Raw genomic sequence first — 25,866 nt, 5'->3', positions numbered from 1 at the left:
TTATAAGTGTCACAGTATCTGACTGCTGCTGTCAGGCCACAGCGGCCCTTGGATTCTGGCCGTCTGGGAAGCGAGGGGCATCTCTCTGGCTGTCTTAACTTGCTCCTCATGGCCACAAGATGGCTGCAGAAGCTCCTGGCATCGAGTCCCCCCTGCAGGAAGCAGCAAGGGGGGAAAGGGCCCTCCCCCGCGCCCCCCTCCCCACCCCTGGGCCTCTCCCTCGTCCAGAAATGCCCGACCCCTCACAAGGGCGTGCTGGCCACGGCTGGGAAACGCGCCCAGATCCCAAAGAACCCCGGCCAAAGGCACTGCCAAGAACGGTTCAGTTGAATCTGAAATCAACGCCTGGGGCTGGGTACGCTGCTCTGGCACCAAATCAGGGTGCTGCTGGGGGGAGGGGAGGGACTGGCGGCCATGACGGCCAGGGAAAGGCGAGCCCCCCTCCCCGCGGGCTGCAGGGTGCGGTGCGGGCAGCTCGGCGGGGCCTCCGGCCCGTGAGAACGCCAGGGCTGGAGCTGCCGGCTGCGCGCCCGAGCCAGGGGCAGGTTTCCAAGCGGGCCAGGTCCGGGGCGGATCCCCACCTCGCTCGGCTCCCCGGAGGGGGCCCCCCCTTCGGCCCCCAGCTTGTTGCGAGGCCCCAGAAGTCACACTTGGCCTCCGAGCGTCCCGGGGGACCGCGTTTTCCCACAGCCGAGCCCAGGTGCGGCGAGGGGGGGAGGCGTCCAGCCTGCGGAGGGGCGGGCTGGGGGCTCCGCTGGCTTTCGGGGCGCCGGGCCGGCCCGGGAGGGGGGCGGGGGGGGGGGCGCGCACACCCGGGCGGGTCGGCGTGGAAGCGCGAGCGGGCGAGCCCGCGCGGGCAGGCGTGCGGCGGCGCAGGTGCGTGTGCGGGACCCCGTGCGGGGTGCGCGGCGTGCCCCGCCTTCCTCCGAAGGCCGCGAATGTTCGCGGAGTGAAGATCCAAGCCAGTTTCTGCTAAATTAAAAACAGCTTTTTCGTGTTTAAAGTTTACAATACGAAAAATAATTTTCCTTTCTTCCCGGGGTGGGGAGTGTGCGCGGGCGCGCGCGCGGGGAGCGGGGAGCGGGGAGCGGGGGCGGGGAGGCCGAGGGAGGGGCCGCCCCCCCCCCGCGCGCGCATTCCACCCACCGAGGCGGGCGTTCTGCACCATCGATCCGGTTAGATGCGGCGCCCCCCGCCCGGCCCGCACCCTGCCAGCTCATTGGGGACAAGCTGTGCGGAGGTGTGAGATGATCCGGGGGACTTGCCGCTGGCAAAGGCTCCCGCTGCCCCCCTGCGGGGGCCGCCCGCCCGGGGAAGCGCAGGTTGGGGGGCGGGGCTGGAATGCGCTGGGAAGTCCCCGGGGGCCCCTGGCGGTCCCGGCTCAGTCGGCTCAGTCCGGGTTCCCGGCGCCCAAGTTGGCGGTTCAGCACCCGCACCCCCCCACCACCACCCCCTCCGCGGCTGGGGGCTCCCCTGGGCGCTCACGGGGCCCAACAGGTGGTGGCTGGGTCCCCCCACCCCCGCCACAGAGGCCCTCCGGGAGGAGGGGCTCCCTGGCCGCGGGACAGACGGAGACAGAACCTGCGGGGGACGGGGAGCCGGCCCCCGCCTCCCCCAGCCCCAGAGTCGCACGGGGGCGCGCAGGGGAGGCCTGGCCCCCCTCCAGCTCCCCCGCGCTCTGGAGAAGGCGGTGGCGGGGGGAGCCCCACCCGGGAGGACACGGGGCCCAGCATCTCTTCACCATAACATTTTTATTAAATAAACGGGCCGCGCTCGGCGGCGCCGTCCGCAGAGGCCCGAGGTTAATTCGCTGCACGGCCAGTGGGGTCAGGAGGCGCGGCGAGGCAGACGCTCTAAGTTGCCCCGAGAGTACAAAACCCGTTCCGAAGACGGCGGCTGCCGGCTTCTTAAAAAGAAAGAAGAGAGAGAGAGAGAGAGAGAGAACACCACAAAAAAGCCAAGGTTCCGAGGCCCAGACCTCAGACACAGGGGCTGCGGCCGTCCCGGCGGGGTGGGGGCCGGGACAGGGAGGTCAGCCAGGGAGCTGCGGCGCGGGTCGCCCTCCCAGCAAGGAGGGCCCCGGGGAGCCGGGGTGGCCGCGTCCCCGGAAGGGGAGCAGCGCTGTTCAGGGGCCGGGCCCGGACAGGCGGTGCCAGCCGCGGGGTGCACAAGGGGATTGATGCTGGTTGGCTGGGGGGGTGGGGGGGCTGCATCCTAGGGATCGGGGCTCGGTGTCAGCGCGCTCAGGTGCGAGCCAGGGTGGAGGCGGGGAGAGCAGCGAGGCGAAGCCGCAAAGCCGCCACCAGGCGCCGCCTGCGTGCCCGCCCTCCAGCCGGGGGCCCGCAGGGCAGGCAGGGTGCTGGCAGGCTCCCTGGGCTTCGGGAAGGGAGGAGGAAGGCCGGAGAGACCCCCACCCGGGAGGGACCCCCCACCCACCCCCATCCTGCAGGGGCCGGAGCTCTCATTGCGCATGCGCCGGCCAAGCCGCTCGCCCGCCCGAGGCCCCCTCGGAGAGGCCGGGCAGGTGGGCATCCGGAGGGGCGGGCGAGGGCGGTCCCGACCGGGGGCTACCTCCTGGCGCCGGCCCGCGGCAGCAGCACCGGGGCACAGGCGATGCCCGCGAAGGACTCGGGGAAGTGCAGGTCGCGCTCCCACTCGTCCGTGTCGGTGTTGTAGACCTGCACGATGCCCGTGACGTTGTTCAGGCGCCAGTTGTAGCCGCCCACGATGAAGATCTTGCGCTCCAGCAGGCAGCAGCCGGCCTCCGACTGGCCGGCGCGCATGGGGCTCACGCTGGTCCACTGGTCCGTCTCGGGCACGTAGTACTCGACGGCCAGCACGTCGAAGCAGCGGTCCACGTGGTCCATGCGGCCGCCCAGGGCGTAGATGCGGCCGCCGGCGCCCACCATGGCGTGCAGCACGCGCGGCTCGCTCATGGGCGCCTTGAACTCCCACTGGTCGGCCACGGGGTCGTAGCAGTGCAGCGCCTTCTTGTCCTCCACCGAGACGCCGTAGCCGCCCGAGATGTAGAGGCGGCCCCCGGCGGCGGCGCCCGCGTGGCCCCAGGTGCGGCGCTTGAGCGAGCACGCGTAGCCCCACTCGTTGCGGCGCGGGCAGTACCTCTCGACCGAGGCCAGGCTGCCGGCGCGGTTGCGGCCGCCCGTGGCGTACACCATGCCGCATAGCACGTTCAGCTGGAACTGGATGCGGCTCTCCTGCATGGCCCGCAGGCGCAGCCAGCGGTTGCGCTGCGGGTCGTAGCGGTAGCAGGCGTCCACGGCGCCCTCGCCGCTGCGGTACTGCAGGTGCTGGCCGCCGGCCACGTACACGAAGTTGTCGAGCACGGCCACGCACGTGTGGCTGCAGGCCAGCTCCATCTCGGTGAGCTCGCGGAAGTGGCGCGCGCCGGGCTCCGGCAGCTGGTACACCTTGCCGCTGACGGCGCGGTCGCTGTCGGTGTAGGGCGTGCCGCCGAAGGCCACGAGCGAGGGCACGTCGGAGCGCACGGCCGTGCGCGGCGACTGCATCTCGTGCTGCCGGAAGGGCAGCACCTGGTAGTTGAGGGCCTCGAGCAGGTACTGGCGGCACAGCGCGTCCTCCACCATGATGTCCAGCGTCTGCACGCTGTCCACCAGCTCGGCCGCCTGCATGAGCGGGAAGCGGATGTGGCGCAGCACGTGGCTGGCGCGCGGCCGGCGCGCGGGGTCGTGCTGCAGCCAGCGCACGGCGGCGCGGAACAGGTCGACCTCGGCGCAGCTCTGCAGCCGGTTGCTCTGCAGGAAGAAGACCAGGCGCTCGAGCGGCAGGCGCAGGAAGTCGTCCTGCCGCGCGATCTGCAGGAAGTGGCGGAAGGTGAAGGCGTCCACGGACTCGCGCAGCGACGCCAGGCTGAAGGCCGTGGCCATCTGGCCGATGTGCAGGCACGTCTCCACGCTCATGGCCGCCTTGAGGAACTCCTCACACAGCTCCACCACGGGCAGCATCTGCAGGAACACGGCGGCGCCCAGCACGTCCTGCACGCAGTCCAGGTCCAGCGTCACCTCCGCGCTGTAGGCGAAGTCGATGATGTGGCGCAGGCCGCGGGCCGACACGCCCTTCAGCTCGATGACGTCCTGGCTCGCCTCCCGCATGCCGCCCGTGAACATGGCCCTGGGGGGGGCAGAGACCGCGTGAGGGGGTAGAGAGCACTGGGCCTGGCGGGAGGGGCAGACAGCACTGGGCCTGGGGGCAGGGCTGGGCGCTCACTAGAAGCACCCCTGCTGAGTCCTGCCCCGTGCCTTTTGGGGCAGAGGGGCAGGAGGGCTGGGCCCAGGCCCGCCTCACCCCAGGGAGCCTCACGGGAGCCCCCAGGCTGGCCGGGAGGAGTCCAGCCCTGGAGGGGTTCAGACCACACCCCCTGGGGACCCCGACCTGCACCTGCCCTGGGGAGGCGGCTCCAGCTTCGGCAGCCACCACCTGGGGACACGGTGGTGACGAGGGTCCCCAGGAACCGAGCACCCACCCGCAGCCACGCAGGGGCCGCGGCTGTGTCCAGACAGCCGGGCCCCAGATGGCAGAGACCCCAAGCGAGGGAGCCCAGCTCTGTGCCCGCGCTGCCCTGCTCTGGGGGCCGGGGGAGGGGCTGCGGGAAGAGGGCGGCAGCTCCCGGGAGCCTGCACCGCACTGCGGTCAGCGGCGGGCAGGGGACGCCCCGGCCGTCGGCCCACTCCAGGCCTGTCCCCGCAGCACGCCGGCACAAGCCGTCCGCTGCCGCTCCCCGGCCCTGCCCGGCCCCACCGAGGCCGAGGCGACACGAGAGAGCGTTGCCTTTTAAGGCCTCCTTGGCGGCAGCGCGGGCGCTGCTGAGGGGCTGGGCCCACCCGGCCCCAAACCCAGAACAAAAATAGCTGCAGCGCCCCGGCGGGCTCAACTGCCACAGCTCCCCACAGGGCCTGGGGGACGCGGCACCCAGCCCCCGGGCCTCGGGGAACACGGGCCTCTGCGGCCGGCAGGCCTGGGCAGGGACACACCGGGCACCCACCCCCACCCCGGGCAGCCCGGCTCTCTCCGGCAGGGCGCGGGCCAGCGGGGATGCAGGGGCCCGGCCTCAGCACGGGAGGGACAGATGCACACCCACAAGGCCAGAGGCCTCGGCTGTGTGCGTCCTGGGCCCCGAGGGTGGGCTCTCACGGCAGGGATGTGGGCCTGATCAAGCCCCGCCGGACCCCCGAGCTCCCAGCAGGCATTGGGGGTCCAGCAAAGACTGAGGACAAGGGGCTGGCACTGAGACGTAGTGGGCTGAGCCACCGCCTGCAGTGCCGGCATCCTGTATGGGCACCAGTTCGAGTCCCGGCTGCTTCACTTCCCATCCAGCTCTCTGATGATGGCCTGGGAAGGCAGTGTAGGATGGGCCAGGTGCTTGGGCCCTGCACCTGCGTGGGAGACCCGGATGGAGCTCCTGGCTCCTGATCAGCGCAGCTCTGGCCACTGCGGCCATTTGGAGAGTGAATCAATGTATGGAAGACCTCTCTCTCTCTCTCTCTCCCTCTCTCTCTCTCTCCTTGCCTCTCCTTCTCTGTGTAACTCTTTCAAATAAATAGAAAAAAATCTTTAAAAAGAGAGCGAGAGCCTGAGGACGACTGGCCAAGCCCCGCCTCCCCCACGCGAGCTGCGCCCCAGAGCTCCCGGGGTTCCTGCAGAGAAGCAGGCGGGGCGGGCGTGTGGCCTGGAGGTCAGGACGCCCACGTCCCACGTCGGAGGGCCTGGGCTCAACTCTCGGCTCCGGCCCCCGACCCCAGCTTCCTACTGGGGCGCACCTGGGAGGCAGCGTGATGGCTCAGTACTCGGGTCCCTGCCCCCTCATGGGCGCCCCGGGTGGAGTGCTCGCCTGACTTCAGCCCTGGCCACCGTGGGCGTGGATGGAGTGAGCCAGCTCCTTCTCAGTCTCTCAAATTTGAAAAAAAAATTACTTATTTGAAAGGCAGTTACAGAGAAGTAGACAGAGAAGTCTTCCGTCCACTGGTTCACTCCCCAGATGGCCGCAATGGCTGGAGCTGCGCCGATCCCAAGCCGGGAGCCAGGAGCTCCATCCGGGTCTCCCAGGCGGGTGCAGGGAGTGGGAGTGGCAGTGGCAGTGGAGCCGGGACTTGAACCAGGCGCTCTGACGGGAGCTCACGGCCCGGCAGCAAACAGGAGCCCCAAGTCTTTCACATCTGCAAAAATAAAGTGAAAAGAGGAAACCCGACGAGCAGGCAGCCGCCCTCCCCGGCGCTCACCTGAAGTAGTCGCTGCAGGCCGCCAGCACCACCTTGTGCGCGTGGAAGGCCTCTCTGTTGACGGTCAGGGCCACGTCCAGCAGCTGGCCCTGCGCGCGCAAGGTGGCCAGGCCCTGCAGGAGGCTGCTGCTGTGGCCTGGCGCCGAGAAGCGGCACTTGAGGGCCCCGTTCTTGTCGGCCACGCTGCGGGGAGAACAGAGCGGGGCTCGCGGCTGCCCTGGACCGTGCGAGCCGGCCCCGCGTGGGGCTCCCTGGCGGGAAGTGTCCAGAACAGGCAAGTCCAGGGAGCGAGGGGCTGCAGGGGGGCTGGGGGCGGGGCTGCCAGGGGCTGGGGGCGGGGCTGCGAGAGGGCTGGGGGTGGGGCGGCGGGGGGCGGGGCTGCGAAGGGCGCGGCTGCCAGGGGCAGGGCTCCTTTTGGGGTGGGGGTACTGAGAGTATTCTGGAACCAGAGGTGACGGTGGCCGGACACCGTGACGTACAGAACACCACTCCGCTGTACACTTAAACACCGTCAGATCTCTGTTAAGTGCATTGCATCTCAGAACCCTCCGCCAGCTCCCCAGACACTCCAGGCCCTCCCCCGGCCCCTCCCCCGGCCCCAGCACCATCGCTCTGATAGAGGAACCCAAGAACGAGGAGCTGAGGAGGCCTGCGGGCAGCCCAGGCCCCCGGAATGCAGGAGGAGGAGCCCCAGCCCCCGCCCCGCCGGCCCCCTGCACCCCGCACTTGCTCTCCCTCTGCCCCGGTCCAGCGCCTGCCCACAGACCCGGGCCAGGAAGCCGGGAAAGCCCCAAAGCCGCACGGGCTGTCACAGCGCTGATGGCGCACAGGGCACACAGTAGGTCTTCACCCGACTCAGCTGAGCGCACCCTGGCTGCCGCCCCGGAGGCTACTGGGAACACCTGGGCGCAGGGGCGGGGCGCGGCCTTGCCTACGTCAGGGTCCCGGAGGCGGGGCGTGGAGTGCGGGCCGCAGCCTGGGCCAGGTGGGGAGCCCCAGAGGCGGTCGTCTGGGCTGGTGCCACGCGTGTCGGCGGCCCGGGAGGGTGGGCGCACAGCCCTCCTGGAGGTCAAGGAGCGGAGGAAAGAAAGGGGTCCCGGCAGATGCCAAGACCCCCCCCCCACGCTTGTCTCGCAGCCTCTCCCCTGCCTGGCGAGGGGAAGCCCACCTCCTGCCCCTCCCCCTGCTCTCCACCCAGCCGCTGACCGCGCCCCCCACCCTTTCTCCAGGAGCTGCAGGCCGGGGAATCCCAGACCCCAGCCCCTTTGAAAGTCTGACAGACGAGGAGGAGTCCCGGGCTCCGAAGACCACCTCGGGCCCGGGCTTCCCTCCCTGGCCAACACCTGCCTGGGTGTCTCCAGACTCAGGCCTGGCAGGTGCTTTTTTATTTTTTTAAGATTTTTTATTTATTTATTTGAGGCAGAGTTACAGACAGGGAAAGGCAGAGAGAGAGAGAGAGAAGGAGAGAGAGGTCTTCCATCCGCTGGGTCACTCCCAGAATGGCCGCAACGGCCAGAGCTGGGCCGATCTGAAGCACAAAGCCACGTCCCGCACACCCTGGGAGGCAGCAGCAACACTCAAGCGCCTGGGCCCCGGATGGAGCTCCCGGCTCCTGGCTTCCGCCTGGCCCAGCCCCGGCTGCTGCAGGCATTTGGAGAGTGACTGGCAGAAGGGAGCTCACTCCTCCCCTCTGCCTTTACATAAACTAAAAATGAGATGAACTCCTTTGAAAAATGTAAAGGAACTCCCGGGGGGGGGGGAGTGGGGTGCAGACAGGACCCCTGCGCCCTCCTGGGGTGGAAAGGACAGGAGTGGGGGCCCCAGGGCACGTTCGGCCCGGGACAGCCTGGTGTGCTCCTCCAGCCCAGCCCAGCCCAGCCCCACAGGGCCGGCGGGAGCCCGGGGCCACTGCACCCGCCAGGTCTCGGCTGCAGAGCTGGGGCGGGGCGGGGCCCCTGGGTGAGGACCGAGTGCACCGTGCACAGAAAGCCCAGCCACGACCCCGTGGCCCTGGCCGCGACAGTCGGGGCCCGAGAGCCGAGCCGCTCCAAGGAGGGTCAGGACGCCCCGGGGCCCCAGCAACGCCCACGGCGCCCCTACGACCGCTTTCCTGTCTTAGAGATGGGACAACTGTGCCCACAGCCCCGCCCGACGCCCCCAGACACACGGGGCCGCGCCAGCCCTGGGGAGCTCTGGGAGGGAGGAGGCCAGCGGGGACCGGAGCCCCCCACGCCCGCGTGGAGCCTGGCGGGCCCGGCCCAGGCGGAGTGGGCAGGAGTGGGCGGAGCCGATGACTAAGGCCCTCTGGGAGGCGGGAAAGGGCCCATTACTCAGGCCTGCCCCAGACAGGGGGCGGCTGGCGTGGCGGGGCCACGGGTCCCCAGGAAGGCGGCGGCGGCCCTGGGCCGGCCCAAGGCTCCAGACGGCCACTCGAGTCACGGTCACCCGCACGTGAGTCATCCGAGCCAGTGCGTCAGCAGCCCCCGTCAGGGCCGCCCCTGGAGGCCGCTCGCTGCCCGCCCGGCTGCACCCTTGGCCCGGATCTGGCCTCTGAGCGCCCCCGCCCCCGCCTGGGCTCAGGGCTGTGCTGACCACCAGTCCCCCACTGGCCACTGTGCCCCCAGCATCACCAGGCACCCCCGGCCAGCCAGGGCTAAGCCGGACACGGGGACAGGGCCCGCTGCCCCTCCCGGAGACTCCCCTGCGCAGGGCCATGCGGGGGCTGCTCTAAGTGGGGCAGGCGCCGTGGACACCATCAGGCAATCGCGGCCGTAGGATGCCCAGAGCTCCTGGGGATGCCCCAGTGTCACCTGCTGGTTGGAGGTGCCCCTTGGGTGGGCTTCTCCCTCCCCCACCCTTCATGGGGTCCTGAAACCCCGGGGTCTCAGGCGGAGTAGGGGGGCGGCCAGAGGAAGTACAAGAACTGGCCTGGCTGCCCTGCACCCTGGTGACAGGAGACCTGCTGGGGCGGGGGGAGCACCTGCCGGGGCAGACACCCCTCCCCTGAGCAGGCTCCGGCTGCTGGGCTGCTGGCCCCACCCCCACGGCCGGCTGGCTTCCCGAGGCCGCGGGAGAGACGCAAAGCCCCAGAACAGTTCCTTGGCTAGAACGGCCCAAAAAACAAAAACAACCAAAAAAAAAAAAAAGGCAAGAAAGAATTCCATGGAACGGCTCTCCGGGGTTTTGTGAAACCCTTTCCCACCCCCACGTGGAGCGCGGCGCTGCCCCGTGCACGCCGGCTCTGACGCGCGGGGACGGCGCTTCCCCTGGCCCGGAGAGCACTTCCACTTTCAAAGCCAATTTCGGTTTTATGGCCCATGTGGGGCGCTGGGGCTCAGCGGAGCCGCGCAGCTGGTTGGCTCGCACCCCGGCCGATGCGGGGCTGGACTGCGGCGTCCGGCCGCCCCGCCCAGGGTCCCACGGGGCAGGGACAGGTTTCAGAGGCGGCAGGGACAGCAGCCGGCCGGGGGCCTCTGCCCCCCTGCAGGCTCCCCCCGGCCAGCCCCAGGCAGAAGACTGAGACCAGGGGAGACGGGCACGGCGGGGGGAGGGTCCCAGAGATGGGGGGGGCACAGACCCACAGAGAGGGGGAAACAGAGACCCATGGGGGTAGAGGGAGACAGACTGGGGGGTGACAAAGATCTGGGGTGGGGCACAGACCCAGAAGTGGGGACAGAGACCCCTGGGGGGACAGCGACCCGGGTGGGGGGCCACAGACCCAGAGGAGGGGCAGAGCCCGAGGGGACGCAGCGTCAGAGAGGGAGGAGGACACAGCCTTGGCGGGCAGAGGCCCGTGCTGGGGAGGCTCAGCGCTCCGCAGGCGCTGCCCGCCCTGGGCCCGGTCACACACCCCACCCCTGCCGCCCCGGAACCCTTCTCCATGCAAGGCCACCGAGGGAGCCCGGGCCAGGCTGGGGTCCTCACACAACGACCCACCAGAGTCCTGCCTCCAAGTGGGGAAACCGAGGCCCAGGGGCCCAGCCCCGGCACCGCCGCAGGCCGCTTCTGGCTCCACAGGCATGCGCCTCCGGGGCGGAGGGTGCGAGCGCCAGGGGCACAGCCGGCAGCGTCAGAGACGCCCACGCGCACGTCAGCCGGCTGCCTCTGGGGACGGCCCGCCCGGGCCCTGCCCCTCCGCCCTCTCGCCCCCCAGGCAGGGGCCCCTCCCGGGCCACCCCTCCTTAGAAGGGGCGGCTCCTTCCAGGGCCCCTGGGCTCCCAAGGGGCCAGAGGGCAGAGCAGGGCTTCTGGATGGACAGGCGTGAGGCCCGGGGTGGGCACAGGTCCCAACCAGGACAGCAGGCGACGTCTCAGAACCAGGATGGCAGCCGGCTGGCGGGAGGGGGCGGGGCGGGGCTGGAGACCCAGAGAGAGCGAGGTGGGGGAGCAGGGAGGGACAGATGGAGACACAGACGGGGGCGGGGGGGCTGGGCCGTGGCCCCGAGCCTGGCTCTCCTTCCTGGCTGGCCTGCAGCCTGTCCTGTTCTCACCCGTGTTCAAGGCAAGGCCTCTGTGCGGGGGGGTGGGGGGGTGGGGGGGCACCCACCCCACAGCCGTCTGTGTACGTCCAGGACGAGCAGGTGCGCTGGCCGGGCGGCCGCAGAACCACCAGGGCCTCCTCCGAGAGCCGGGGCTGCGGGCACGGGGCACTGACGCCCACGCTTGGCACCCCCCCACCCCGGATTCCAGCCTGGCCCTGACCACCGCTGGGGACAGGAGCCTGGCCAGGTGTGCCAGGCAGCAGGAAACACCCAGAGCTGGCACCTCCAGATGACCTCCAAGGGACAGCCGGCTGGGAGGTCACACCAGGCGTGGGGGCGGGCGGGTGGCAATGCCTGAGCCCCGCCCACCTGCCTGTCACCCACACGGTCGGGGCGGGGGGGCCCTGCACCTGCTGCCAGGGGTCACCACAAGCCCAGTGTCCCTGAGGCTGAGTGTGACCTCTTGCCCCACCACAACCTCTGACCTTTGTGTCTGGGAATGTGGGGCGTGGGGGGGAGGGCCCTGGCCGAGCTCCGCCTGTGGGTGGCGCCCTGTTCCACACTGGCTGGCAGGAAGGTCCAACTAGTTAAATCAACCAGTAAAGCCCCAGAAGGAAACGGAGGGAACCCTCAGCCACCCTCCCTGGCCTGCCGCAAGCTCTCTGCCTCTGCGGCACCCGCCCCATCCTGGCTCACGGCCAGACCACAATGCCAGGCACCCCCCACCCCGGTGCAGGGCTGCTGCAGCCAGACCCAGAGGGCTCCACTGCCGACCCCACTTCACAGATACGGAGCTGAGACCACACAGGAAACCAGAGGCAGAGGAGCCCCAGGCCCGCAGGCAGGCAGGTGCTGGCCGTGTCCCCCAGCCCGAGGCGGGTGTGACACAGAGGGGCAGCAGAGGCTAGGAGGGCCGAGGTCACTTCCCGAGACTCGCTGAGCGTGGCCGTGGGGCTGCCATCAGAAGTGCCGGCCGGAGGCCCTCGGCCCCGACCAGGCAGGAGAGGGAACTCCACTGGCAGATGGCGGCAAGGCCGGCAGGCTCGCGCTGGGGGCCCTGCACGTCCCACCCCAGCTCTGTGTATCTCCCCCGCTCCTCGCTCCACCCAGAGCCTCACACACCCTGGCCCTTCCCCGTCCAGCCTGCCCCGGAGCCGCGGGCAGGAGGGTTCTGCCTCCTGCCTGGTACCCCCCCGTCCCAACAGGGCAACTGGACAAGTGGGTGAGTGGACAGGTGGACGGACGAGTGGGTGGGTGAGTGGGAGGGTGAACAGGTGGATGAATGGGTGGGTGTTGGGACAGACACGTGGGCGGGTGGGTGGCGGATGAACGCTCACATGGACACACAGGTTGTCGGGTGGGTGGGACAGCAGCACTGGGCTAGAGCCCAGCTCCTCCCTGCAGGCTGCTCACCCCCCCCCCCAACATGGCCTCCCGGTACCAGCCCTAGTGCTGGCTCCGTTAGTCCACACTGGAATCCAGATTCCGGCCTGTACATCTTGGTTCCTGCGGTTCCGGTGCCGAACGGCCAGCGCCTCCCCCCACCGCTCCCCGCTCCCCGCAGCCCACTGCCCAGTCTGCCAGCGCCTCTGCCGCCCCCACCTCCGAGCCTCCTCAGAGCCGAGTCTGCCTCGGCCCCGCCTCTCACCACAGGCTGGGTCCCTGAGCCAGGGCTGACCGGTGGGCAGGTCCCAGGCCAAGCCCTCCCACCTCATTCCCTCGCGCTGACGTGAGGCTGCACGGGTCGGGACATGGGGCCACTCCAACGAGCAAAACCCCATTGCGCCACGGCTCCACAGCGCGGCAAGCAGGAGCACAGGAAACCCAGTGCGACTCCAGCACCCAGGGCAGCCCCGCCCTCCACCTCCCCAGCAGGGACGCATGCTCGCACGCTCGTCCCCGCTGCTGCTGGGCCAGACACAGGCACCCCAGGCCCAGCCAGGGCCTCTGACAATGACACAGCCGTCAATGGCACAAACACGTCTGTTCTAGGGGTGCCTGCACCCCTCCGCTCCTCCGTTCTCTCAGCCCAGTGCAGGTCAGGCGGACCCCACACCTGGACTCAGAAAGGAGACGTGCAGCCCAGCCTGGCCAATCGGGGCCTCCCGGATCCCTGGCCGAGGATGGGGGCGTGGCCCATCTGACCCAATCAGCGCCTTCCCTGGGATTCTGGCTGCAGCCAGCAGATGGAGGCTTGCACCCCTGTGAGGCAGCCAGGTGCAAGGAGGGCCGTCTCTCCCCGAGGCCGGCAGTGCCCAGCCGAGAGGGGAGGCAGGGCTGAGATGGGAGTGGCAGATTCGGGGGGGGGGGGGTCTTTCCAGTCCTGGACCCAGATGCATCTAAAACCAGACTCCCTGAACTTTTGGCTAATGTGAACTCTGTGAATCTTATTTTATTCTGATTTATTTACTTACAGATTTGAAAGTAAGAGAGAAAAAGTAAACAGAGGATCGATCTTCGATCTACTGGTTCACTCCCCAAATGGCTGCAACAGCCAGGGTTGGGCCAGGCCAGAACCAGGAGCCAGGAGCTCCATCCCGGTCTCCCACGCAGGTGCAGGGCCCAAGCCCTTAGGCCATCCTCTGCTGCTGTCCCAGGCGCATTAGCAGGGAGCTGGACTGGAAGTGGAGCAGCCGGGACTCCACCGGTGCGCACATGGAATGCTGGTGTTGCCGGCAGGGCCACAGTGCCAGCCCCAAACTTTGACAGTGGGTTGAGTTTCTGGCTCTTGCAAGCAAACGGGGCCCGCGAGGTCTGCAGCCTCCGCGTGGTCCAGACAAGCCTCTGGAGAACCGCGTGGACCTCACACCTCTGCAGCGCTGCCTCTCCCTGCCCGCACGGGAGCTGCCTGCAGGCCCCAGGGTGCAAGGACGCCACACCAAGGGCCCCGCACTCTGCCCGCCGCTCCTCCCCCTGGAAGGCCCGCGGGCTGCCCGCACCCCCGCCAAGGCCAAGTTCGGCAACCCGAAAGGCTCACATGCTGCAGGCGTGACTAAGGCTGGGACGGCACGGGCCGACGCCAGGGGGCCTCGGCCAGGAAAATGCCCCCTTGTCGTCCGTGCAAGTGACTCACGCGGAGCGTAAACATTTGTGCCTCTCACTGCCCTGCCTCACGCGAGCACAGTGGCGGGAGCCGCCCGCGAGCGAGACCCGGGAGGGACGCTAAGAACCGGCGCTGAGCCCGGGTGGGGGCAGGGGCCGGGGAATCAGGGGATCGGAGGGCTCTAGGCGCTCGCGTCTCGGGCCTCGCATTCCCCCAGGACGGCCAGCCCAGACTGCTCCCGCCCAGGTCCCGCTCTGACCTCTGTGGAATTTCACAGTTGTGGCCGACGCCACCCCCCACCCTGGCCCCCGCCAGGGCCTTTTATGGGCAAGCGGGCCCCGGGGTGGGCCGTGCGCGTCCCCCAGGGCGCCGGGCACTTTCAGCGCGCGGCCCGGTGGCGGCCTGCTTTCACGCTGGCCGAGCCCCAAGTGCGCTCGGAAGTGCTGGCGGGAAGGGCGGGGGAGCAGGAAGGCCCGGAGGCCCGGGGTTAACAAGTGTTAAGAGAGCTCGTCCCGCACAGCTGCAGCGGCTACCACGGGAGGAGGCTGGGCCGGCCGGCAGTGGGGACCCAGAGGGCCTGGCCCCCGCTCCCCGCCGCAGACAGCTGGACAGGCAGAGCCGCTGGCCTCGGCCTCGGCCGGCTTCGGCTTTCACACGCAGCGCTCGGGCGCTGCTCCTGAACTCAGCGAAACGCACGCCCCGTGGCACCGACCACGCACCGACCACACGCCCGCAAAGCTGCAGGGGGCGGGGGGGGCTGCCTGTGGGGTATTCGCTGGGCCCACGGGCAGGACGCCCACTGGGGCACAGCCGGGGCTGAGACCCCCACGGGGACCAGGACGCCTGAAGCCCTGCCTGGGGGTGCAGACGTTTCTGGGGGCCGTGGACCTTAGGCACACGAGATGCGCCCGCGCCGTGACGGCAGGGCGCCATGGGGGGCAGGGCAGCCAGGCCCCCAAGGAGGCGGCACACGAGCTGTGCAAATCGCTAGGCCGGGGCTGCCCAGAGATGACACGGCCGGCAGGGCTGCGGGGGGGCAGGGGGTCACAGGAGAAGCAGAGTCTGCTCTGAGATCCAGAGAGCCGCTGGCAGGTGCCAGGCGACAGAGTGACGTGGCCTGCTGCCCGCCTGCCCGCCAGGTCGCTCGCCCCGTCACGGCCCCCCCCCCCAGCCCTCGCAGTGCCAGGAGCGCTCAGTGCGTCGTCATTCAGGTTCAACCTCCAACCCGCCCAAGGCCAGCGTCCACGCCTCATCCCCAGCCTCGCCTGGGCCAGGCTCCCCTGTGCTGCCACCCACACCGGCTCCCACGTCTCCCTCCCTCACGGGGAGGCTCCGGACCTGGACCTTGGCCTTGGGATGACGTCCCGGCAACCAGGAGGAGACGCCTGCTTCCCTGACTCCCGCCCGCCCGCACCCCCGCGCCGCAGCAGGCAGAGAGGGACGGCCAGGAAACCTCCCACGAGGGCCACGAGCTGGGGACGATGGGACACCTGTCCCCGACGTCCCCAACACCACTTCCGGGGCCCCAGCAACTGCTTCCAGCCGGGCCCTCCCGGTTCCGCAGGAGGCAGCCACAGCGACCCCCCCCCCCCACCGCCACCAGCAAATGTGGCCCGGGGGCTCCCAGCTACCGGTGGAGAGCGGAGTTCAGGGCCAGTGTGCAAGGTCAGAGTAGTTCCACAGCAGGAGCCCCAGGGACCCCGCTGAGGGGCGGGGGCAGGCGAGAGGGGCGGCCCCCTCCCCCCCCCAGCCCTGGGACCCGGATGTGGCCAGCTCGGCTCGGGGGCCCCCTGCCCGCCTGGCCGTGGTCACAGCCTGCACGCCCAGGCTCAGACCCCAGGGCACAGGCACGGAGCGCGGGCACAGCAGGCGCCCGAGCACGAACACGGGCCACATGCGGCCCGCCCCCGCCCCAGCCACGGCCCCTGCTGGAAGCGGGGACCAGCGGAGCCCCCCGGAGCTGCCACGTTTCCCTCTAAAGTCCTCCTTCCTCGGCCTCCGGGCGGACGAGGAGGCCGGAAGAACGGGCTTTTCCGAGGCCAAGCGGCCCCGGCGTCTTCCCGGCAGGGGCCGGGCTGGACTCGGAGGCCTGGGCGTGCGAGGAGACCACGCAGGAGGCGGCCAGAGCGCCTGCAGAGAAACCCTACCCGAGCCAAGGCCACGGTGGCCACGACTTCCTACGGAAACACCTGCGTCCCTCACCCGATACCCCCGCCTCGGCCGGCTCCCGCCAGGCACCTTCGGGGAGGACGGGCGCGGCTGCGGGAACGCTGCCCACCGGGCCCGCGCAGCCGTGAGATCCAGCGCGGGGGCTCGACGCCCCCCTCCCCGGCCCCCTCCCCGGAGCGGCCCGAGTGGCCCAAGCCTCCACGGCCTCCAAGGCGGCCTGGACCGTGCAGGGCCCCGGCCCGGCTGGGAGGGGTCCGCGTGGAGAACAAGTGTCCTTTGTGCGCCTGAGCCTGCAGCCAGCGCCCGGCGCGCCGCGGCCAGCCCCGAGGTCCGGCTCGGTCATTAACGGCCGACTCCGCTAGGCAACGGGGTTTTTGTTGATCCCTGGAGATGGGAAGTTAGGATTCGCTTCGCTCTCGCTTTCTCCCCCTCGGTCACGGGGAAGAGGCTGGAACCGACCTTACATAACGGCGGGGCGGGGGCGGGGGAGCGGAACAGCCCCCACCCCTGGCCAGACGGCGGCGGAACCCTTGGTGAGGACTGAAGGGCCGATGCAGGCGCTGCCCGGCGGGCCAGGAGTCAGCACTCCGGGCGAGGCAGCCCCCATACCCGACGGCAGCCTCCCAAGTTCCCCACGAAGGCGGATCCCACGCAGGGCCCTTCCCAGCCGGGAGACTGCGCCCACGCCTGCCGCCCTCCCCGGTCCCGTTTCTCGGACACTGGCTCCCTCCGCACCACCACCCGCGGTGCCCGGTGCGCGCAGACCACAGCACGGGAGGCACACGCCTCCCCCCAAAGGCGCTCCCGCAAGCGAACACGCCAGCGGACACGAGGGCACGGTCACGCGACCCAGCCATGCTGCTCCCTGCACATCCCCCAGAGAACACAGGCAGGCACTCATCAAAGCTCCCGCGAGTGAGGACGCCGCGTCCCACAGACGGGGGCCTGGGCGCCAGACCCCGTGCCAGCTCCTGACCCCAGCTTCCTGCCAGCGGCAGGTTCTGGGGGGCTCGCGGTGTCGGGTTCGAGCGGCCCCGGGTGGGGGGGACGGACCTGGGTGGTTCTCCCAGCTTTGCCCCAGCCCGCCCCGGCTACTGCAGAAATGCGGGAGTGAACAAGGTGGAAGCTCCATCTGTCTCCCTCTGCTTCTTGAAGAAATGGAAGGCGAGGGGCTGGTGCTGTGGCGCAGCGGGTAAAGCCCCCGCCTGCAGTGCCAGCATCCCACAGGAGCACCGGTTCAAGTCCCGGCTGCTCCACTTCTGATCCAGCTCCCTGCTGTGGCCTGGGAAAGCAGTGGAAGACGGCCCAAGTGCTTGGGCCCCTGCACCCACGTGGGAGACCCGGATGGAGCTCCTGGCTCCTGGCTCCTGGCTTCAGATCAGCCCAGCTCCAGCCACTGTAGCCATTTGGGGAGTGAACCAGTAGATGGAAGACCTCTCTCTCTCTCTCTCTCTCTCTCTCTGCCTCTCCTGTGTAACTCTTTCAAATAAATAAATTAAAGCGCCCGAGGCCTGTGACTCTGGAACACAAGAGGAGGAGGAGGAGGAGGAGGAAGGTAGGGCGGGAACGGAGCAGGTGTGGGCCAGGCTGGAGTACAGGAAGGCATGAATGTCCTGGGTGATGCTATGCAGGCCGGCACGTGCACGGAGGACCCCAGCCGAGCTCCCTCAACACCTGGTCCTCCGGCCCGTGCTAAGGTGCTGCCTGAGACACCCCTATCCAAACGGAAGCGCCAGTTGCAGTCCCGGCTGCTCCGCTTCCGAGCCAGCTCCCTGCTAACGCATCTGGGAAAGCAGTGGACGAGGGCCCAGGTCCTTGGGCCCCTGCACCCACGTGGGAGACCCGGATGGAGCTCCTGGCTCCTGGCTTCAGCCTGGCCCGCTCTGGCTGCTGTGGTCACTTGGGGAGTGGACGAGTAGATGGAAGATTGTGTGTGTGTGTGCGTCGCTCTGCCTTTCAAATAAATCGATCTTAAAAAGGAAGAAAATCCCAATGTTCTGACTATTTGAGGGCGGACTGCCCCCAAGATGCAGATTAAAAAAAAAAAAAAAAACTTGTTTATTTATTTGAAAGGCAGAGTTACAGAGAGACAGACAGACAGAGGGGGAGAGAGAGAGAGAGAGAGGGAGGGAGAGGGGGCAGAGGGGGGAGACAGGGGAGGGAGAGAGAGGGGGGAGGGGGGTCTTTTGGGGCCAGTGCTGTGGCACAGTGGGTTAACTGCCCTGGCCTGTGGTGCCCACATCCCATATGGGCACGGGTTTGAGTCCCGGCTGCTCCACTTCTTTTTTTTTTTTTTTTTTTTTGACAGCCAGAGTGGACAGTGAGAGAGACAGAGACACAGAGAGAAAGGTCTTCCTTTGCTGTTGGTTCACCCTCCAATGGCCGCTGCAGCCGGTGCACCATGCTGATCCGATGGCAGGAGCCAGGTGCTTCTCCGGGTCTCCCACGCAGGTGCAGGGGCCCAAGCACTTGGGCCATCCTCCACTGCACTCCCGGGCCACAACAGAGAGCTGGCCTGGAAGAGGGGCAACCGGGACGGAATCCGGCGCCCCGACCGGGACTAGAACCCGGTGTGCCGGCGCCGCAAGGCGGAGGATTAGCCTAGTGAGCCACGGCGCCAGCTGGCTGCTCCACTTCTGATCCAGCTCTCTGCTGTGGCCTGGGAAAGCAGTAGAAGATGGCCCAAGTGCTTGGGCCCCTGCACCCACGTGGGAGACCCGGATGGAGCTCCTGGCTCCTGGCTTCGGATCAGCGCAGCTCCGGCCATTGCGACCATCTGGGGACTGAACCAGCGGATGGAAGACTCTCTCTCTCTCCTCTCTCTGTGTAACTCTGACTTTCAAATAAATAAATAAGTATTTTTTTAAAAAAGAGAGCTCTTCCGTCCGCTGGTTTGCTCCCCACACGGCCACTAAGGCCAGGGCTGGGGCAGGCTGGAGCCGGGAGCCCCACCCGGGCTCCCACTGGGCGCGGGGCCCCGGCTCCAGCCGCGGCAGGAAGCCGGAACCCGGAGCGGGCCTGGCACCGAGGCCAGGCCTCCAGCAGACGCGCCCGCGAAAAGCAAAGAAAGAGCCCACCATCAAAGACACAGGGGGCCAGGGAGGCCAGGAAGCAGTGTCCAGCTCCGTCGGTTACTGGGCGGATGGAAACTCAACCCGGAAGGTACAGCGCAGACCCGCAGAGCCGCCTCCCTACACGTGGCGAGGACGGAGAGGAGCCGGACTCCCTGGGCGCCGCCCCTGCGCATGCGCAGGACTCCTAACCCCCCCCCCGCACGCATGCGCACCCTGGGCGACAGCGGGTGACTCGGGCCCCTGCCGCCCCCGTGGGAGACCCGGATGGAGCTCCTGGTTCCTGGATTCCGCGGAGCCCCGCCCTGGCGGTGGCAGCCATTTGCAGAGTGAACCAGCGGATGGACGATCCATCTCTACCCGCCTCTCGGTCACTCTGCCTTTCAAATAAATAACTTACAAAAAAAAAAAAAGAAGAAGAAGAAGAAGAAGAAGCCGCCGCCCAGCAGTGGATGCGCAGACCGCAGCGCGCGCAGCTCTGCGGGGATGCGCGCGCTTTGTTCATTTGTTCACCACCCAGACACCCCAAAAGCTAAGGAGAGAGGCGGGCACGAAAGGCCCGCGTCGTGGACAGAGAATTCCTACCGCAGAGAGCGAGCACGGAGCGGGATGGCCCAGGGGCTGGAAGGCGCGCCACTGGCTGCACACAGCCCCCCCCTCCCAGGGGGGCTCGGGGGCGCCACCGTCCTGCGCGGTGACTGGGGTGGACACAGCGGCTCAGCAACTGGACTAAAACCTGCTGGGGCCGGCGCTGGGGCCTAGCGGGTAAAGCCGCCGCCTGCAGTGCCCGGATCCCATATGGGCGCCGGTTCGAGTCCCGACTGCTCCACTTCGATCCAGCTCTCTGCTATGGCCTGGGAGAGCAGTGCAAGATGGCCATCTGGGGAGTGAACCAGCAGATGGAAGATCCTTCCCTCCCCCTCCCTCCCTCCCTCCCTCCCCCTCTCTTCCTCACCACCCCCCTCTCGCGCGCGCGCCAGGATTCAGGGCAGGGACCTGTTTTCTGCTGTCCCCTTTGGGCTGTGCCCCCTCACTTGCCCGGCCCTGCCCACCCAGGAAGCGTGGGGCCTCCGCACGCTCTGTGCTCTGGCCCGGCCATCGCCGGCCCCCGCCGCAGCACACGCGCGTCCCACCGCCTGCCAACCGCAAGCGTGGGGCCCCCGGACCCCAGCCCTGAGCCCAGCGAGGAGGACCCACTCCAGTCTTATCACCACACACAGACAGGGAGCCGGGGCTGGGTGTGGGCGTGGGGGGCGGCCGTCCTGGGGTCCGGATCACCCGGGCCTGGCCCAAAGGCAGAGGAAGGGAGGTGCACGTGCACGCAGGCTCCAACAACTCTTACGCAAATTCTGGGGCTCCTGAGACCCCCGCTCCGGGCTTCCCCTTGGGGGGGGCTCCCTCTAAGACCTTTCATCAGGTCCATGGGGCAGGCGGGAGAAAAGGACCCACACCCTGGGTTTCCTACAGGCCCTTGGGGCTCCCTCGCGCCCCAGGCCCGTCAGAACCTTCGAGGACCCCCACCCCCCAGGCCTCCTAAGCCTCTCGGGCCCCAGGTGCACCTGAGTCTCCATCCCCGGCCGCCCACACGCCCCCAGGAAGCCCCCAAGACGCCCCCAGCAGCCAAGACCGCCCACGGCCCCCGCGCGGGCCCTCGCTGCCTCCCAGACCCCTCGGCACCCCCAGTTCTCGCGTGGCCCCCGCAGTCAGGGGCCTCCGGGCCGCAGGCTGAGGCTTCGGGGCCCTGGGCGCCCGGGCCCCTGTCCCCCGACCCCGCGCCCCAGGAGCCCACGGTCCCCGCGAAAGCCGCTGCAGCCAGGCCGGGCCTCTTCCCGCCCCCCCGGCCCGGGCCCCCGAGGCTCCCCCGCAGGTCTTCCGGGCCCGGGGCAGGTGCAGGCCCACCTTCGGGCCAGGTCCCACCTGCTCGGGCGCTCAGGGCCGGCGCCCCCGCCGAAGCCGCCGCTGCCGCTAGCGCCGCCGCCGGACTCCGCCATCTTCCGCCGCCGCCGCCGCCGCCGCCGCCGCCGCCGCCGCGCGCTTTCGAGTGACGGGAGCCGCGCGCCGGCCCGGGGACACGGCCAGCCGGAGGCGCGGGGGCGGGGCGCGGGGCGGGGCCTGCGGGGGCGGGGCTGCGCCGAGACCCCGACGGCGGGGCGGGCCCTGGCGGAAGGCGGAGCCTACTCTGCTGAGGGGCGGGGCTGCAGCGAGGAAGGGGCGGGGTTCTGCTGAGTAGGCAGTGAGAGGGACCTATCCTGTTGAGAGGCAGGGCCAGAGTGGAGGGGGTGGGACCCAATCTACAAAAGGGGCGGGCCTGTGGCGAGGGGAGGAGCTTATCTTATTCAGAGGCGGAACCGTTACAAGTTAGGGTTTGGGGCTGGACCTTGGAGTGAGGGATGGGGCAGGGTCAGAAGGTCCTAGGGGGTGCAAGGGTGGGGAGCTGGAGGGGATGGAGGCGGGGCCTTGGTGGGCGGGGCGGAGCTGAGCCTGAAGACGAGGCAGGGTCTTGTCTGGAGGGGTCGGGGTTCTGATAGAGGCGGGGCCAGCTCTGGAGAAGGGGCGTGTCCAGGGCAGGAGAGGGCGGGGTCTATGGAGGGCGTGGTCGGGGTCCGGCTGCTCAGTTTAGGAGCCCAGGACCAAGGGAGCGCCCGGTCTGAGGAGGGGCGGGGTGGAGGTTAGGGGTGAGGGGTGGGGTTCTAACCAGAGCAAAGGGCAAAGCTGGGTCTAGGGGCGGGTGGTCCAGGCCAGGAAGGAGGTGTGGGCTGTGGGTGGGCAGGGCCCGGCGAAAGGTGGGGCCTGGTCTCTGCAGAAGAGGCGGGGCCTGCGTTCGGGCATGGTCAGGCTTACAGATGGGCGGGGCAAGGTGAAGGGGCGTGGTTAGTGGGCGGGGTCTGTTGTGAGAGGCGGGACTTGATCTGAAAGGAGGTCTCAGGTGAGGCCAAAGGGAGGGGACCAGGTGTGTGGAGGGGCAGGTGTGAGCGGGGGGGTGCTGGGCGGGGCAGGCCTGGGGTGGGGGGAGGAAGGGGGTCAGCGGTAGGTGAGGGAGGCCGGACGTGGGGGACCAGCCGCTGCACCCTAAGAATCCCTCTCCCCCGCCCCCGCCCTCCGCATCCTACTGGACAAGTGCCCTCCGCGGGGCTCAGACCTCTGATCGCTTGGGTCCTGCCTCCTCCACCAGGTCTTGCTCCCAACACCCAGGACCCCTCCGACCAGCGCTCTCCGCACCCTCACTCCCGCTCCCTGAAGACTGACACCCCCAAAGTCCATTCATGGGGCCCAGAGTTCCGGCCCTGGACCTGCCGCTGCAGGGGGTGGGGTGGGGGCGGATCCTCGCCCTCCCTCCATCTCCTCCCCTTTCTACCTTAATCCCACCACACTGTGGACACCTAGGGCCCAAGGCTTCCAGAACTTTCCAGGCCTAACCCCGAGCCCTCCACACAGCTGGCACTGGGGGCAGGGGGCGGCCCTGGACTGCGAGGGGCCTGCTGGGGGTGGGCCTTTGCTGCGTCTCCGGCGCCGTACACAGTAGGTGCTCAATGATTGTGTGGCACGATGACACCGAGCAAGCTGGCAGATGCCAGGAGCTGAGGGGTTCTGCCGGCCTCTCCTGCACGCAGTCGGCGCTCCGTAAATGTTCAGTTACGTGGGCCTGGATGCCCTGCACGCATGCCCCGGGGCCTTTGTTCCGTGTGACCCACGCTTCGTACACGCCCACCGCACAGACAGCTGCGCCCAATGGCGTCCATATGTGCAGATGCTTTGTAAACCTCCAGACTTGACCCCCATGGCAGACACACAGACACCCAGCCCAAGATGACCCCAGAGAGGTTTGCCGGGCTCCCGGCCATGTGCACGCGGCACAGAGGCCCTGCATACAGCAGGAGCTGCCGGCTCTGGCAGCCAGGGGCTGGGCCAGGCTGAAGCCAGGAGCCAGGGGCTCCCTCCGGGTCTCCCACATCTGAGCCGTCTTCGGCTGCCTCCCACGATGCTTTAGCAGAGAGCTGGGTTGGAAGTGCAGGACTCGAACCAGGCACTCTGACATGTGGTGCCAACATCCCCAGGCGGTGAATTTAGCCGGCTGCGCCACCACGCCGGCCTCTGCAGGGCCGACACCTTGAATTCGGGACATCGGTTCAGAGGCAAATACTCCCGGCCAGAATTGGCGCTGCTCATCCCAGAGTGGAGGCCGCGGAGAGGCGCGGGCAGAAGTCCCAGCGACAGGTGCAGGAATTGGAGATGGGACCGACGCGGAGTGGGGGTGAGTCGGGGCGAGGCCAGGGTCCGACCTCCCCCGGGTTCTCGGCCTGAACCCTAGAAGGGCACAGCAGGAGCAAATGGGGGGCTCCAAGGACCAGCACGGACGCCAGCACAGCCTCATCTCACGGTGGGAGCCACAGGCAGGGCCCCCACCTGCCTGGCTGCCCCCTGACCCCAACAGGCAGGCGCCGTGCCACCTGCTCCCCTGCCCCGCCCGGCTGCGGGGCCCTGGATGGCTCCTGACTGCCGCCGGGGCGTTGTAGAGGGGGACAGGAAGACCTCTGGGCGGGGCACCTGCTCTGGGGCCAGCGTCCACCGTCACCCCCGCCCTGGAGCTCTGGGGGCCAGCTGCTGAGACACCCCCAAAGCTGCCCTTGATTTCTCTGCAGGATGCACAGGTCGGCGTCTAATAAATGCTCACCCTCTTTGCTGCGGCCGCCGACGCTGCCGCGCACCCGTCCCCCCACTGAGCCGCGGGCCCCTGTCACCCCGTGCCACGCCCACCGTCTCTCGCTGGCTCCGCCTCCAGTTCCCGAGCGCCGACTCCCGTCTCCCCAGATGCTCGCTTCCGTGTCCCGCTCCGTGGCGTTTTGTCCACGCCGCTCGTGCCACCAGCAGCTCTACCTGGTTCCAGAACATTCTTCCATCCCAGAGGAGACCCCCGCCGCCCACAGCTCCCGGCAGCCCCTCCCCCACGTCCTGGCTTTGCCTGTCCTGGGTGTTCCCGGCCCGTGCAGTTGCACACCGTGGCCTTCCGCGTCTCCAGGGCTCCCACGCCGGGAAGCAGATGTGGCGCTGTGTTCCTTTTCATGGCTGAGTACTATTCCACCGCGTGGCTGGGCCCCGGCTCATGCGCTCAGCTGTCGACAGCCACGGGGACTGAACCCACCTTTTTTTTTTTTTTTTTTTTTGGCGTCCCTGGGTGGGCTCAAACTGAACCCACCTTTTAGCTGCTGTGGCATCTGAAGGCAAGAATTTGTTTGAATTCCTGTTTCTTTCTTTTTTTTTTTTTCTTTTTTTTTTTCTTTTTGATAGGCAGAGTGGACAGTGAGAGAGAGAGACAGAGAGAGAAAGGTCTTCCTTTGCCGTTGGTTCACCCTCCAATGGCCGCCGCTGCAGCCGGCACACCGCGCTGATCCGATGGCAGGAGCCAGGATCCAGGTGCTTCTCCTGGTCTCCCATGGGGTGCAGGGCCCAAGCACCTGGGCCATCCTCCACTGCACTCCCTGGCCATAGCAGAGAGCTGGCCTGGAAGAGGGGCAACCGGGACAGAATCCGGTGCCCCGACCGGGACTAGAACCCGGTGTGCCGGCGCCGCAAGGTGGAGGATTAGCCTATTGAGCCACGGCGCCGGCTTGAATTCCTGTTTCTAATTCTTTTTAAATTTTCATTATTTTCACTTTATCTGTAAGGCAGCAAAACAGAATCGGAGAGAGAAATTCTCTGTCTGCCGATTCACTCCCCAAATGGCCTCAATGGCTGGGGCTGGGCCAGGCTGAAGCCAGGAGCCAGGAGCGTCTTCTGGGTCTCCCACGCGGGTGCAGGGGCCCAAGGACTCGGGCCATCCTCCACTGCTTTCCCAGGCCACAGCAGAGAGCTGGATTAGAGTGGAGCAGCCAGGACTTGAACCGGCGCCCATATGGTGGCACGCAGAGTGGCGGCTCAACCCACTGCCCCACGGCACTGGCCCCATGTGTCCTTGTTTTTGTCCCTTTTTCTTTCAAATAAAGAAATAAATCTTTTTTTAATGGCATTTACCCAGGAGAATTGAAAACAGGTGTTTAAACAAATACATTCATAGCAACGCGGTTAGCAACAGCAAACGTTGCAGACAGCCCCTCTGTCCTTGCGTGGAAAAGTATAAATAAACCTTGGCGACCCGCGCGGTGGAATGTCACTCACGCAGCAACACGAAGCCTGGAGCCCCGGCCGCCCTGCTTGCGACACAGCTCCCTGCTAACGTGCCCGGGAGAGCAGCAGGGGACAGACGAGTGCTGGGCCCTGCACCCGCGTGGGGGACCCGGATGCAGCTCCTGGCTCCTGGCTTCAGATCGGCGCAGCTCCAGCTGCTGTGGCATTCTGGGGAGTGAACCAGCAGATGGAAGACCTCTCTCTCTCTCTCTCTCTCTCTCTCTCTCTCTGTCTCTGTCTCTGTCTCTCCCTCCCTCTCTCTGTGTAACACTAACTTTCAAAAAAATCTTAAAAAAAAAAAAAAGAGTTGAGATGCTGCCTGGTTTCCATCCCAACTCTTAATGATTCATTTTTTTTTTCTTTCTTTTTTTTTTTTTTTTTAGTTACTTATTTGAAAGGCAGAGTGATTGGGGGAGGGGGAGAGACACTCCCCAAATGGACACCACAGCCAGGGCTAAGAGCGTGGAGCTGCATCCGGGTCTCCCACGCAGGTGCAGGGCCCCAGCACTCGGCCGTCCTCCGCTGCTCTCCCGGGCCCCTCAGCGGGCAGCTGGATTGGAAGTGGAGCAGCTGGGACTTGAACCCCAGCTGGCGTCTCAACAGCCATGCCAAATGCCCGACCTGGACCTGCGGCGTTTGCCGAAAGTCTCCTGCCCAGGGCTGGGCACAGGGGACCCTCGCTGGCCA

The 25,866-nt window shown here is 68.0% G+C and overlaps 1 protein-coding gene across 2 annotated transcripts; it reads right to left on the bottom strand.

The window, feature by feature from the left end:
* Positions 1-1,732: 1,732 nt before the first annotated feature.
* On the bottom strand, positions 1,733-21,083 carry KLHL26 (kelch like family member 26). 2 transcript variants are annotated; one of them, XM_051841590.2, is made up of 3 exons: positions 20,935-21,083; positions 6,255-6,437; positions 1,733-4,149 (listed from the first exon to the last, which is right to left on the bottom strand). In XM_051841590.2, the coding sequence occupies exons 1-3, from the start codon at positions 21,006-21,008 to the stop codon at positions 2,568-2,570; spliced, it is 1,839 nt and encodes a 612-aa protein (XP_051697550.1). In that variant the 5' UTR covers positions 21,009-21,083; the 3' UTR covers positions 1,733-2,567. The 2 variants fall into 2 exon arrangements, with proteins under 2 accessions (XP_051697550.1, XP_051697551.1); XM_051841591.2 differs by lacking the exon at positions 20,935-21,083 and adding an exon at positions 10,191-10,380.
* Between the last annotated feature and the right edge of the window lie 4,783 nt (positions 21,084-25,866).

This window comes from Oryctolagus cuniculus, chromosome 16, assembly GCF_964237555.1.
Source record: "Oryctolagus cuniculus chromosome 16, mOryCun1.1, whole genome shotgun sequence".
Taxonomy (NCBI): Eukaryota; Metazoa; Chordata; class Mammalia; order Lagomorpha; family Leporidae; genus Oryctolagus; species Oryctolagus cuniculus.
This window is presented reverse-complemented; position numbering and strand designations above follow the sequence as displayed.